This window comes from Salvelinus fontinalis, chromosome 14 (assembly GCF_029448725.1).
Source record: "Salvelinus fontinalis isolate EN_2023a chromosome 14, ASM2944872v1, whole genome shotgun sequence".
NCBI classification, from domain to species: Eukaryota; Metazoa; Chordata; class Actinopteri; order Salmoniformes; family Salmonidae; genus Salvelinus; species Salvelinus fontinalis.
The window spans coordinates 51202943-51217074 of NC_074678.1; the positions used below are offsets into that span (position 1 = coordinate 51202943).

General features: G+C 41.6%; 1 protein-coding gene and 1 long non-coding RNA gene across 10 annotated transcripts in view; one reads left to right on the plus strand and one right to left on the minus strand.

The window, feature by feature from the left end:
* The first annotated feature begins 3781 nt into the window (after positions 1–3781).
* The window catches only part of LOC129811094 (uncharacterized), a 79480-nt gene continuing 69129 nt past the window's right edge, over positions 3782–14132 (plus strand). For all 3 annotated transcript variants that reach the window (XR_008752832.1, XR_008752834.1, XR_008752833.1), the window contains exon 1: positions 3782–4281. This is a non-coding gene — a long non-coding RNA (uncharacterized LOC129811094). The remainder of the gene's footprint in view (positions 4282–14132) is intronic.
* camsap2a (calmodulin regulated spectrin-associated protein family, member 2a) overlaps positions 11240–14132 on the minus strand; it is an 89446-nt gene continuing 86553 nt past the window's right edge. For all 7 annotated transcript variants that reach the window (XM_055862259.1, XM_055862260.1, XM_055862255.1 and 4 more), the window contains one exon: positions 11240–13493. In XM_055862259.1, the coding sequence (XP_055718234.1) occupies positions 13188–13493 (306 nt within the window). In that variant the 3' untranslated portion in view covers positions 11240–13187. The remainder of the gene's footprint in view (positions 13494–14132) is intronic.

Below are 14132 nucleotides of genomic sequence, written 5' to 3' on the forward strand. Positions count from 1 at the left end.
CTCTCAAGCTCTGTCAGGTCTCTCCAGAGATGTTCGATCGGGTCCAAGTCCGGGCTCTGGCTGGGCCACTCAAGGACATTCAGAGACTTGTTCCTAAGCCACTCCTGCGTTGTCTTGGCTGTGTGCTTAGGGTCGTTGGAAGGTGAACCTTCGACCCCAGTCTGAGGACCTGAGTGCTCTGGAGCAGGTTTTCATCAAGGATCTCTGTACTTTGCTTCGTTCATCTTTCCCTCCATCCTGACTAGTCTCCCAGTCCCTGACACTAATGCTGCCACCACCATGCTTGCGCGTAGGGATGGTTACAAGTATCCTCTAGACGTGACGATTGGCATTCAGGCCAAAGAGTTCAATCTTGGCTTCATCAGACCAGAGAATCTTGTTTTCTCATGGTCTGAGTCCTTTTAGGTGCCTTTTGGCAAACTCTAAGTGGGCTGTCATGTGCCTCTTACTGAAGAGTGGCTTCCATAAAGGCCTGATTGGTGGAGTGCTGCAGAGATGGTTGTCGTCCTGTAAGGTTTACCCATCTCCACAGAGGAACTATAGAGCTCTGTCAGTGACCATTGGGTTCTTGGTCACTTCCCTGACCAAGGCCCTTCTCCCACAATTGCTCAGTTTGACAGGGCGGACAGCTCTAGGAAGAGTCTTGGTGGTTCCAAACCTCTTCCATTTAAGAATGATGGAGGCCACTGTTCTTGGGGATCTTTAGTGCTGCAGACATTTTTTGGTACCCTTCCCCAGATCTGTGCCTCGACACAATGCTGTCTCAATTCCTTTGACCTCATGGCTTGGTTTTTGCTCTGACATGCACTGTCAACTATGGGACTTTATATAGCCGGGTGTGTGCCTTTTTTAAATCATGTCCAATCAATTGAATTTACCACAGGTGGACTCCAATCAAGTTGTAGAAACATCTCAAGGATGATCAATGGAAACAGGATTCACCTGAGCTCAATTTCAAGTCTCATGGCAAAGGGTCTGAATACTTATGTAGATAAGGTATTTCTGTTTTTATTTTTAATGTTTTGTTTGTCATCATGGGGTGTTGTGTATAGATTGATGAGTTAAAAAATAATAATAATCAATGTTATAAAGAAGCTGTAACGTAACAACATTTGGAAAAAGTCAAGGGGTCTGAATACTTTCTGAATGCACTGTGTATATATATATATATATATATATATATAGTACCAGTCAATTTGACACACCTACTCATTCAAGGGGTTTTTCTTTATTTTTACTCTTTTCTACATTGTAGAATAATAGTGAAGACATCAAAACTATGAAATAACACATGGAATCATGAATCACGTAGTAACCAAAAAAGTGTTACATTTTAGATTCTTCAAAGTAGCCACCTTTTGCCTTGATGACAGCTTTGCACACTCTTGGCATTCTCTCAACCAGCTTCACCTGGGATGCTTTTTCAACAGTCTTAATTAAAGGAGTTCCCATATATGCTGAGCACTTGTTGGCTGCTTTTCCTTCACTCTGCGGTCCAACTCATCCCAAACCATCTCAATTGGGTTGAGGTCAGGTGATTGTGGAGGCCAGGTCATCTGATGCAGCACTCCATCACTATCCTTCTTGGTCAAATAGCCCTTACACAGCCTGGAGGTGTGTTGGGTCATTGTCCTGTTGAAAAACAACTGATGGGATGGTGTATTGCTGCAGAATGCTGTGGTAGCCATGCTGGTTAAGTGTGCCTTGAATTCTAAATACATCACAGACAGTGTCACCAGCAAAGCACCATCACACCTCCTCCTCCATGCTTCACGGTGGGAACCACACAAGCGAAGATAATCAGTTCACCTACCCTGCGTCTCACAAAGACACAGCGGTTGGAACCAAAAATCTCAAATTTGCACTCATCAGAATAAAGTACATATTTCCACCAGTCTAATGTCCATTGCTTGTGTTTCTTGGCTCAAACAAGTCTCTACTTGGTTGGTGTTCTTTAGTAGTGGTTTCTTTGCAGCAATTCAACCATGAAGGCCTGATTCATGCAGTCTCTGAACAGTTGATGTTGAGATGTGTCTGTTACTTGAACTCTGAAGTATTTGTTTGGGCTGCAATTTCTGAGACTGGTAACTCTAATGAACTTATCCTCTGCAGCAGAGGGAACTCTGGGTCTTCCTTTCCTGTGGCAGTCCTCAAGAGTGCCAGTTTCATCATAGCGTTTGATGGTTTTTGTGACTGTGCCTGAAGAATATTTCAAAGTTCTTGAAATGTTCTGGATTGACTGACCTTCGTGTCTTTAAAGTAATGATGGTCTGTCATTTTTTCTTTGCTTATTTGAGCTATTCTTGCCATTAATATGGACTTGATCTTCTACCAAATAGGGCTATCTTCTGTATACCACCCCTACCTTGTCACAACACAACTGATTGGCTCAAACACTTTAAGGAAAGAAATTTCACAAATGAACTTTTAACAAGGTACACCTGTTAATTGAAATGCATTCCAGGTGACTACCTCATGAAGCTGGTTGAGAGAATGCCAAGAGTTTGCAAAGCTGTCATCAATGCAAAAGGTGGCTACTTTGAAGAATCTCAAATATAAAATATATTTTGATTAGTTGAACACTTTTTTTGGTTACTACATGATTCCATATGTGTTTTTTCATAGGTTTGATGTCTTCACTATTATTCTACAATGTAGAAAATAGTAAAAATAAAGAAAAACCCCTTGAATGAGTAGGTGTGTAAAATTTTGACTGGTACTGTATATTTGATGAAACATTGAATTTGGTCTTACTGCTATTAGCCCATAGAAGCACCTTGAATAATATATGCATACATGGAAAAACATAAAGGAAAAACGCTTTAAAACAAACTTTATCTGAGTTTTAAAAAAATATCAGGATTTTGTAAATATATCTTTGGCACTAAACCACTTATGTTGGAAGCCCCAGCTTCAGATACAATCATTAGGCAAGGGCATTTTAAGTGTATGAAAGGATGAAACAGCGTCTGTGCCACCAGTAAGTACAGATAGTTGTAGAATTCCCGCCGCACAGTCCCCACAGCCGGTCAATTTTCTCAAGGCTTCTGGAAAGAAATGCTGTCCGCATGCTCAATCGGTGTCGCTCATTCACTTTCAGCCGGTTCTCCCTATTAAGCAACGAGTCGGAGGCCGAGCCTTCTCAGGTCGCTCCTCCACCCGTTATGGGGTCCGAGCCACCGACGCCTCTATAAGCTCTGACAACTTGAAAACCCTAGTCATTGCGGACTCCATTACCCGCAATATTAGACTTAAAAATAAACATCCAGGGATCATACACTGTTTACCAGGGGGCAGGGCTACCGACGTAAAGGCTAATCTGAAGAGGGTGCTGGATAAGGCTAAAACTGGTGAGCGTAGAGAGTATAGGGATATTATTACCCACGTCGGCACCAACGATGTTCGGATGAAACAGTCAGATGTCACCAAGAGTAACATAGCTTCAGCATCTAAATCAGCTAAAAAGATGTGGCGGCATCGAGTAATTGTCTCTGGCCCCCTCCCAGTTAGGGGGAGTGATGAGCTCTACAGCAGAGTCTCACAACTCAATCGCTGGTTAAAACTGTTTTCTGTCCCTCCCAAAAGATAGAATTTGTCGATTATTGGCCCACTATCTGGGACACACACAAACAGGACCGAGCCTGGTCTGCTGAGTAAGTGACGGACTCAATCCTAGCTAGAGCGGTGCTCTCATCTTATCTATCAACATAAACAGTGCTCTAACTCCACACTGAGATAAGTAGCAGGCTGTTAGCCAGCTTAGTGGAGTGTGCCACTAGCACAGTCAGTGTAGTCAGCTCAGCTTTCCCCATTGAGACCGTGTCTGTACCTCGATCTAGGTTGGGCAAAACTCAACATGGCGGTGTTCGCTTTAGCAATCTCACTGGAATAAAGATCTCATCCATTCCTGCCATATCTCAAAATAGGGCTACTTAATGTTAGATCCCTCACTTCCAAGGCAGTAGTAGTCAATGAATGGAGGGAGAGAGTAGAGAGATTTGCATTTTTTTCAGCATGATTTGACAAAAATATAGATTTAGAGATAGATTAACTTGGATTTTTCCGCAAGGTCATATACAGGATATTACCCTCCACAACATAACCATCACTCCAAATAAAAACTCCAAACCTGCAACCTGATTTTGAACAAAATTACCTGGAAGGATTCCTACTATCAAAGGTTCTTATTTCCAAGGACTTTACAGCTAATGCTCTGGCAAACCAACAACCAGCAAACGAAGCACAACAGAAACCCGAAAACACCATCCAACCTGGAACTGAGTGAGTAATGTTTAGTCTGAAGCTACTTTTAAAGCCAAGAAGAAAAATACATTACAATTATATATTTTTCTTTATAAGGACTGAATGCTAAGTTAAGTCGACCAAGCTTGCTAGGACAGAACAGATCCGGTTGCAACTTCAATTAACACTGAGGTGTCAAAGCCCTTGAGCCCAACAATGGCAGGATGTGTTTTCTGTAATGACCTTAGTGATAACTGTTTTACAGCCTGTGTTGGTAGTGGCTGCTCAGTGAAGCGACCTGTCCTGATTTGTCAAAACTTTCATGAGCAAGCCTTCCTTCATGACCTGGCCTCTGTAAATTGGTATAGAATCAGCATGATCCCCCTCTGTTGAAGACGCTTGGAGCTTATTTTTTATATTTTCAGTGGTATTTTTAACAAATGCGCCCCCTAAATAAAATGAGAATTAAAAACCGGTTCGGACCCTGGTTCAACTGTGATCTGGCAGAGTTACTCCACCTCAAGAATTCAATTTGGCTAACGCATACTCAGGCTGACTGGCTCTCGTTCAGGCAAATGAGAAATAAGTGCACTCAGGCTATCCGGAAGGCCAAAGTTAGTTACTTTAAGGAGCAGTTCTCCCTCTATGGGTCTAACCCCAAGAAGTTCTGGAAAACGGTTAAAGACCTGGAGAATAAACCCTCCTCCTCACAGCTGCCCATGTCCCTTAATGTTGATGATGTGGTTGTTACTGACAAGTAGCACATGGCTGAGCTCTTTAATCACCAGGATTCCTATTTGCCTCTAACATTTCCTCATCTCCCACCCCTTCTAATGCAACTATCCCCAATGCACCGCTCACTTTTTCCCCTGCACCGCTACAAAGTTTTTGAAATGATAAACTTGGATTAGCTAACACAACGTGCCATTAGAACACAGGAGTGATGGTTGCTGATAATGGGCCTCTGTACGCCTATGTAGATATTCCATAAAAAATCTGCCGTTTCCAGCTGCAATGGTCATTTAAAACAGTAACAATGTCTACACGGTATTTCTGATCAATTTGATGTCGTTTTAATGAACGAAAAAATTTGCTTTTCTTTCAAAAACAAGAACATTTCTAAGTGAACCCAAACTTTTGAAAGGTAGTGTACATGTTCGTGAGAGTCTCACCTGTCCATTGATGGGTCATATTAGTGCCTTGACTGTTTGGACGCTATAGATGTTTACGTGAGAATACCGATTTTCGGGATGTCTCATGGTCTGACAAACACAGCTGTAGCTCATCCACCTTCCATCACAGATGCAGAAAGCTTCCAGTGGCGGATGTGGTGGATTGAGACACAGCCCTTGCAAAAAAACATATCTCTAGCTTAAACAGACGGATTGTGATGGGATTTCTTAAATATGCTAATTCGATGTGTGTGGGGGCGCGGACATCGACTCTACATGATTTTTTTAATGACTACCTCAGCTCTGTACCTCACACATGCAAGTATCTGTAAGGTCCCTCAGTCGAGCAGTAAATTTCAAACGCAGATACAACCACAAAGATCAGGGAGGTTTTCCAATTTCCCTTCCAAAGAAGGGTACCTATTGGTAGATGGGTCAAAATCAAAAAAGCTGACATTGAAATCCATTTGAGCATGGTGAACTTATTTTTTACACTTTGGATGGTGTGGCAATACACCCAGTCACTACAAAGATACAGGAGTCCTTCCTAACTCAGTTGCCGGAGAGGAAGGAAACCGCTCAGGGATTTCACCATGAGGCCAATGGGGACTTTATAACAGTTACAGAGTTTAATGGCTGTGATAGGATAAAACGGAGGATGGATCAACAACATTGTAGTTACTCCACAATACTAACCTAATTGACAGAGTGAAAAGAAGGAAGCCTGTACCGAATACAAATATGATTCTCTACACCAGGGGTGTCAAACTCATTCCACGGAGAGCCTAGTGTCTGCAGGTTTTTCCTTTCAATAAAGCCCTAGACAACCAGGTGTGGGGAGTTCCTAACTAATTAGTGATGTTAATTCATCAATCAAGTATAAGGGAGGAGCGAAAACCCGCAGACACTCGGCCCCCCGTGGAATGAGTTTGACACCTGTGCTCTACACTATACTTGAATATTTTGTCACATAAACTGAAATTAGTTGAACTTTTCGAATTTTAGCAACCAGGAAATGGCAGACTTTAAAGATGCACTATTCAGAAATCGCTCTGCCATTTCCTGGTTGCTAAAATTCAAATAGTTTGCTTAATTTCAATATATGTGGCAAAACAAGCAAGTATAGCGTAGAGAATCATTGTACCACCTAAACCGCTGTGAAATATATTTTCCATAACCCAAAATATTGTATTTTCAGCTATTTGAAGCTGGTGTACAAAACCAAAAGTAAAAGACACAACAACTAAACTTGAGAATGGGAAGCATAGTAATAGTACACATAGAACAGATCTAGACTTGCATTCAATGAGAATGACATATCTACACCGCACATTTCTATGTACATTTTGTGGGGTCACCCAAAAAGCTGCTGACAGTGAAACTCAGAAGGCCATCTGTACTTTTTTAGGCAAAAACTCCCAAAACATCAGTAGGACTGACACGCTTTCACTCCTCTGCCCCTCTTTCTTACTGAACATCATTTTGGCCTCAACCACTATACCCCCCTCACATTTTATTGTATGTAATCTATAGACATAGATAGTGGAACACCAGAAATGACCCACCTCAAATGACCCCCCTCAATTTAGCAGAAGCTCCTGGGACATGATCTTCTTCCCATTGAGAGTTTTCCTTTTGAAGAATCTTCCCTTACTGAATGGCTAGCACAGAATATTAAGTCTACCATTACCATTGAATCGGGCAAGTTTGACGTCACCAATCTCTTTCTTTATGACATTGGTGAGACAAATAGGTTGTAGATGATACCCTGTGGTTGCATCAAACACTTTTGCAACTTATCACTCTGACACACCATTACTTTTGTAATTCACTACCTTCGCCCTCTTCACGCTCTCTACACTAGAAGTAGCTGGACCAATATTTTTACTTTTACTTGCGCGTCAACGAGCGTCTGCGTTGCCAAGGGCTAAAATAGAAGTTAGTTCTCTTTGTGACGCAGATCATGCTGCAAGTTCTGCCTCTCCCATCTTCTCATTGGTTTATAGAAGCAGATACCCACGTGCCATCTCCTCATTGGTTATACCCATGTGGGTGATTGAAAGATGAACTGTGTTGTCGATCATCGTGGTAATACTATGAAAGTTTAGATGCCAATCAACATATAAGTTCAAAGAAGAAAAAGCCTGGAAGGAGGAGAGATGACTAGAAACGATTCAGGTTGATTGTTTATGTGTGGATTAATTGGCGGAGTAGAGGACCTTGTTTATTTCAGTAAAAATAACAACTCAATGTTTATATCCCAGGACAAATTAGCTAGCAACACCAAGCTAGCTAAATAGGTCAAATTAGCTAGCAAGTGCAAACTAGCTAGCCAAATTGCCATAAATGTTTACTGCTTTTCGACCTGTCCCCAAATTAATGTAATTGGTTCAGAGTTTGTTTTGATATTTTAACCTACGTGTCGTGATCACGTTTGGTGTGGGGGAACAAAATACATTTTGCACGATGGCAGACGATCGCCGCATGCGCGCAGCCGGTTTGGGTTCTGTGTTAATGTAAATTTAGTAGGAAGTGGGTTTTATAATCTGTGAATGAAGGGGCGGTTCCATGACGCCGACTTAATGTCTATGCTCACGTGGGCATGACCACTGATTTGGTTAACTTTATATGAAAACCCATATATTCTCATTTAGTAGGTTAACATCACATTACATCTATTCACAAATAGTTTCATGTTTAATCACATACGTTTCACAATATTTAGATGTAAACCTGACAGCTGGGAAATGTACACTTTAAGAGATACAGTTATGTGTGTTTCCCGTCCTTCATTAGATCACCAAATGAAACACACTCGACATGACTGTCCCTTAGTGTCCACGGACCATTCCCACATTCTCAAAAATAGATTTTATTATAAAAATTATTCAAACGTTTGATTTCCAAGGGTCTCTCTGTGTTCCACAGTTTACGTTCCAATCTCGAATACTACAGAGCACAGGGGCAGCGAATTTTATGACCGAGCATAAAACAGTCGACTTCTCGCTCTCCCCCTCTGTGAGAGAGAGCACACTGTACAGTCGTTGCCAAAAGTTTTGAGAATGACAAATATTAATTTTCACAAAGTTTGCCGCTTCAGTGTTTTTAGATATTTTTGTCAGATGTTACTATTGAATACTGAAGTATAATTACAAGCATTTCATAAGTCTCAAAGGCTTTTATTGACAATTACATGAAGTTGATGCAAAGAGTCGATATTTGCAGTGTTGACTCTTATTTTCCAAGACCTCTGCAATTCGCTCTGGCATGCTGTCAATTAACTTCTGGGCCACATCCTGACTGATGGCAGCCCATTCTTGCATAATCAATGCTTGGAGTTTGTCAGAATTTGTGGGGTTTTGTTTGTCCACCCGCCTCTTGAGGATTGACCACAAGTTCTCAATGGGATTAAGGTCTGGGGAGTTTCCTGGCCATGGACCCAAAATATTCATGTTTTGTTCTCCGAGCCACTTAGTTATCACTTTGCCTTATGGCAAGGTGCTCCATCATGCTGGAAAAGGCATTGTTCGTCACCAAACTGTTCCTGGATGGTTGGGAGAAGTTGCTCTCAGAGGATGTGTTGGTACCATTCTTTATTCATGGCTGTGTTCTTAGGCAAAATAGTGAGTGAGCCCACTCCATTGGCTGAGAAGCAACTTCACACATGAATGGTCTCAGGATGCTTTACTGTTGGCATGACACAGGACTGATGGTAGCGCTCACCTTGTCTTCTCCGGACAAGCTTTTTTCCGGATGCCCCAAACAATCGGAAAGGGGATTCATCAGAGAAAATGACTTTACCCCAGTCCTCAACAGTCCAATCCCTGTACCTTTTGCAGAATATCAGTCTGTCCCTGATGTTTTTCCTGGAGAGAAGTGGCTTCTTTGCTTCCCTTCTTGACACCAGGCCATCCTCCAAAAGTCTTCGCCTCACTGTGCGTGCAGATGCACTCACACCTGCATTGTGCCATTCCTGAGCAAGCTCTGTACTGGTGGTGCCCCGATCCCGCAGCTGAATCAACTTTAGGAGACGGTCTTGGCGCTTGCTGGACATTCTTGGGCGCCCTGAAGCCTTCTTCACAACAATTGAACCGCTCTCCTTGATGTTCTTGATGATCCGATAAATGGTTGATTTAGGTGCAATCTTACTGGCAGCAATATCCTTGTCTGTGAAGCCCTTTTTGTGCAAAGCAATGATGACGGCACGTGTTTCCTTGCAAGTAACCATGGATGACAGAGGAAGAACAATGATTCCAAGCACCACCCTCCTTTTGAAGCTTCCAGTCTGTTATTCAAACTCAATCAGCATGACAGAGTGATCTCCAGCCTTGTCCTCATCAACACTCACACCTGTGTTAACGAGAGAATCACTGACATGATGTCAGCTGGTCCTTTTGTGGCAGGGCTGAAATGCAGTGGAAATGTTTTTGGGGGATTCAGTTCATTTGTTTGGCAAAGAGGGACTTTGCAATTAATTGCAATTCATCTGATCACTCTTCATAACATTCTGGAGTATAAGCAAATTGCCATCATAGAAACTGAGGCAGCAGACTTTGTGAAAATGTATATTTGTGTCATTTTTAAAACGTTTGGCCACGACTGTAGAGTGGATCCCCTGTAACCTGATCCTTCAGATCATCACAGGAGAGTTATGACACCTCCAATTACCACAATGATAATGTAACTGTTCACATCCCTGACATTGCTTTCCCAGACATTGTGTGTGCACTGTGCATGTTTCAGCCATTGGAGTCTTTGGAGTAGTAGACAATACCAGGCCACTGTGGAAGTCCATTGATTGCCAAAATTTACCAATTGCATAGGAAAGACGTAATCATAAAGGCTCAACCTGAAAAATATATAATTTTCGGATAATAAATTAATAGCCTATGGTCACGATTACGACCCAAGTTAAGCGCGAGTAAATGGAACATAGTTAAATTTTTATGCACTTTTCTCTCTATGCGTATTCTGACCTTGAACTTAAGCATGAACATAGCATGCTATTCACCCGCTATTTGTTTGGGATGGAAATCAAAAAAATTAAGGTGTGGCAGAGGTGTGTCTAGAGATATGACCTATTCAGACCTTGACTTAATTCACTCGTAATTCCACCACCTTTACGAGTGAGGAAACCAGGAATGATAAAGATGGCGCCGAAGAACATGGCTGACGTTTTACATTCTCCCAACCAATTATGCTATTTTGTTCGTATTTTTGCATTTTGTGTAACTTCTTTTTTTACTTATTGTGTACATAATGTTGCTGCTACCGTCTCTTATGACCAAATATAACTTCTGGACATCAGAAGAGGCATTACTCATGAGAATGAGAATCCTTATGAGAATCCATAGGCAAGCAAGTAAACTCCCACAGCAATCCGTTCTTCTTGCTAACGTGCAATCATTGGAAAATAAAATTGATGACCTATGATTAAGATTATCTTACCAACGGGACATTAAAAACTGTAACATCTTATGTTTCACCGAGACATGGCTGAACGACAATACGGACAATATAGAGCTAGCGGGATTTCCATGCACCGGTAGAACAGAGACGCTACCTCTGGTAAGACGAGGGGTGGGGGTGTGTGTCTATTTGTCAGTAACAGCTGGTGCGTGATGTCTAACATTAAAGAAGTCTTGCTCGCCTGTGTTAGGTATTGCTCGCCTGTGGTAGAGTACCTTATGATAAGCTGTAGACCACGCTATCTAGAGAGTTCTCATCTATATTATTCGTAGCCGTCTATTTACCACCACAGAACGAAGCTGGCACTAAGACCGCTCTCAACCAACTTGATATGACAATTGAGACACACAACACACTTGAGGCCATGCTTCATTTTATTCAATGCAAAAGAGAAACAAAACAAACCTACAATGTTCAGCAATATGTTGAATGACACCACACGGTCTGGTAAACAAAATGGAAGCAATGCTTCATCAGGAGGATGGACAGACTAATTTACGGCAACACTGTACAATGTCCACTCATTTATGAATAAATAGCCATTAATCTTGGCCTTAAATGGCCTAATAAGACAACTGTAACAGTAGTCCCATAGCAATATCATTTTCTACAAAATTCCAGAGACGCATAACTTCTCTTTTGGTAATTCTATAAATATACCCCAATGAAAACCAAACACCAATGTTTGAACCGAATAGGGTGTGTGGAGTCTTGTATGTTTGTGACCCCTTAATCCCCAACCTACACAAGTTGTTGCTCGACAAGGCTACTTTAATAGACAAAAGGAAAGTGTTGACGCTGGTGGGAGACAGTAAGAAGCCTCTACCCGTATTGGAGTGACAAACTTTGCCACATTCTGCCTTCAGTCAGCTATTAGAGGGGGGGGGGGGGAATCTTTGCCTTACATAACATCAGTCTGGTCTCCATGTGTGCAGTAGAAGTGGGGTCTCTGAAAATGTACTCATACCAAAGTACTTTCTTACCAAATGAGTGGGGCATCTACCACATCATGTGATACATAATTGTCTTGAAATACTTAAATGCAAATAAATCAGTATTTTTCTATACCCGATAAGTATGCAAAATAATGCACAAGCTGTGTGTTAATCTCACTGTCAAGCAGTATCCTATAAACAAACTTATGACAAGGAATTTGACATTGAGAATTTTAAAAATGATAACATTCTGAAAACATTTTTGACTGAACTAAAACAGAATCAACAACAATTACTGTTATGGTATAATAAATATAATGGTACCTAACTAGGGCTGTAGTCCATTTTCATAGTCCAAAATCTAAATCACAATCCTTAATAACATTAAATTGTTCTATATCATGAGTTTATATCCATAGTTAAGAAACTTAGCATTTTCAAATGACCCAAATCATTACAGACAGACGTAACAGACATTTCACCAAATCTGGTCCATTTTGTGACAATTGAAAGGAGGTCACGTAAACGTATGTTTATTTTTAGTTCACAAACCTGCTGTGAACACACAGCATTAAGAAAGTACAGTGAGGTTTAAGATGAGTTCTTTAAAACACATTTTCCAAAAGGAGGGATAAGCTGGGGAAAAACACTTGGCCTAGTCGTGCAATGTATTGGGTGGCTAACACTAGCTGTAAGCTTGTTGGTTTTTTGCTCTTGTTTTTTGGCCCTCAATGTTGTGTATAGCTTATGCAGACTTATCAGCTTGCATTTGAACCTAAAACATGGAAAAAGCATTGTCACCTCAGCATACAGCATACAAAAGTCTCTGAGCTGATTGCACTAGGTTTACAATCAGCTCATTGCACTGACATACAAAAACAAAACGAGCGTAAGGCCACACATTTGAACAGATAAGCAAAATTCTGTCTATACAGATGAGTAACATTCAGTGCTTCAGTGTGCCAAATAAAACATATGGCATTCGTATATTTTCTTTTTTGTCGCTCTTTTGGCATATACAAAACCACATACACACACACTTGCTGTACTAAAATGACTAAAATCAGACAATCTCTTGTACTAAACACATCAGTGATATCCATGTACAACTCTTAACTAAATAGTGTTTTACATTCCAGTTGTGCATATCTTTAACTGAGTCCCCATGTCCAGTTTGGAATTTTAAAGGAAAATGAACAGGAATGAAAAGAAATAACAAAACAACAAAAACAGAAGTATGCATATTCATCTAACTGGCATTGCAGGTGCTGAATCCTCATGGATATGTACAGTGAAGTGCAAATTGAATGTGGACTGTTCCATTTGAAGGGAAATGGTGGGGGTGGCTGGGAGTGTACAGCAAGTTCCATTAGGGTTTGGCAGGTACCACTTTCTTCGGGGTGGCTGGTTTCTTGGTTTGCCACAGGTGGCCGTGGATCGTGATGGCGTCCACGCTCGCAGACATGGTCTTGGCGGGGATCTGGCTGAACTGCTTCCTGTCTGAATTGTACTTGTAGAGGCCCTCGATCATCTTGCGGGTGACGCGATTGGGCCCGATGCCGGTCAGCTTTGTGGCCTCGTCCGTCTCGGGGCAGTACGTGTACAGAGAACGGAATTGACAACCCCCATCCCGGAACAACACCAGGAAGTTGTTGGCCTCTGATTTCTCCATTTCCTGCAGAAAGGGAGCAAAGAAATGATTATTGTCCTCATACAGCATAGTAGAAGACAACAGACATGTTGTCTGTTCTGCCTGCGGCTATGGAACCCTGACCTGTTCACCGGACGTGCTACCTGTCCCAGACCTGCTGTTTTCAACTCTCTAGAGACAGCAGGAGCGGGAGAGATACTCTTAATGATCGGCTATGAAAAGCCAAATGACATTTACTCCTGAGGTGCTGCACCCTCGACAACTACTGTGATTATTATTATTTGACCATGCTGGTCATTTATGAACATTTGAACATCTTGGCCATGTTCTGTTATAATCTCTACCCGGCACAGCCAGAAGAGGACTGGCCACCCCTCATAGCCTGGTTCCTCTCTAGGTTTCTTCCTAGGTTTTGTCCTTTCTAGGGAGTTTTTCCTAGCCACTGTGCTTCTACACCTGCATTGCTTGCTGTTTGGGGGTTTAGGCTGGGTTTCTGTACAGCACTTTGAGATATCAGCTGATGTACGAAGGGCTATATAAATACATTTGATTTGATTTGACATGTCTAGCTGTCATCAAGGAAAGGGGTGGCTACTTTGAAGAATCTATATATAAAAAATATTTTGATTTGTTTAACACTGTTATGGTTACTAAATGATTCCA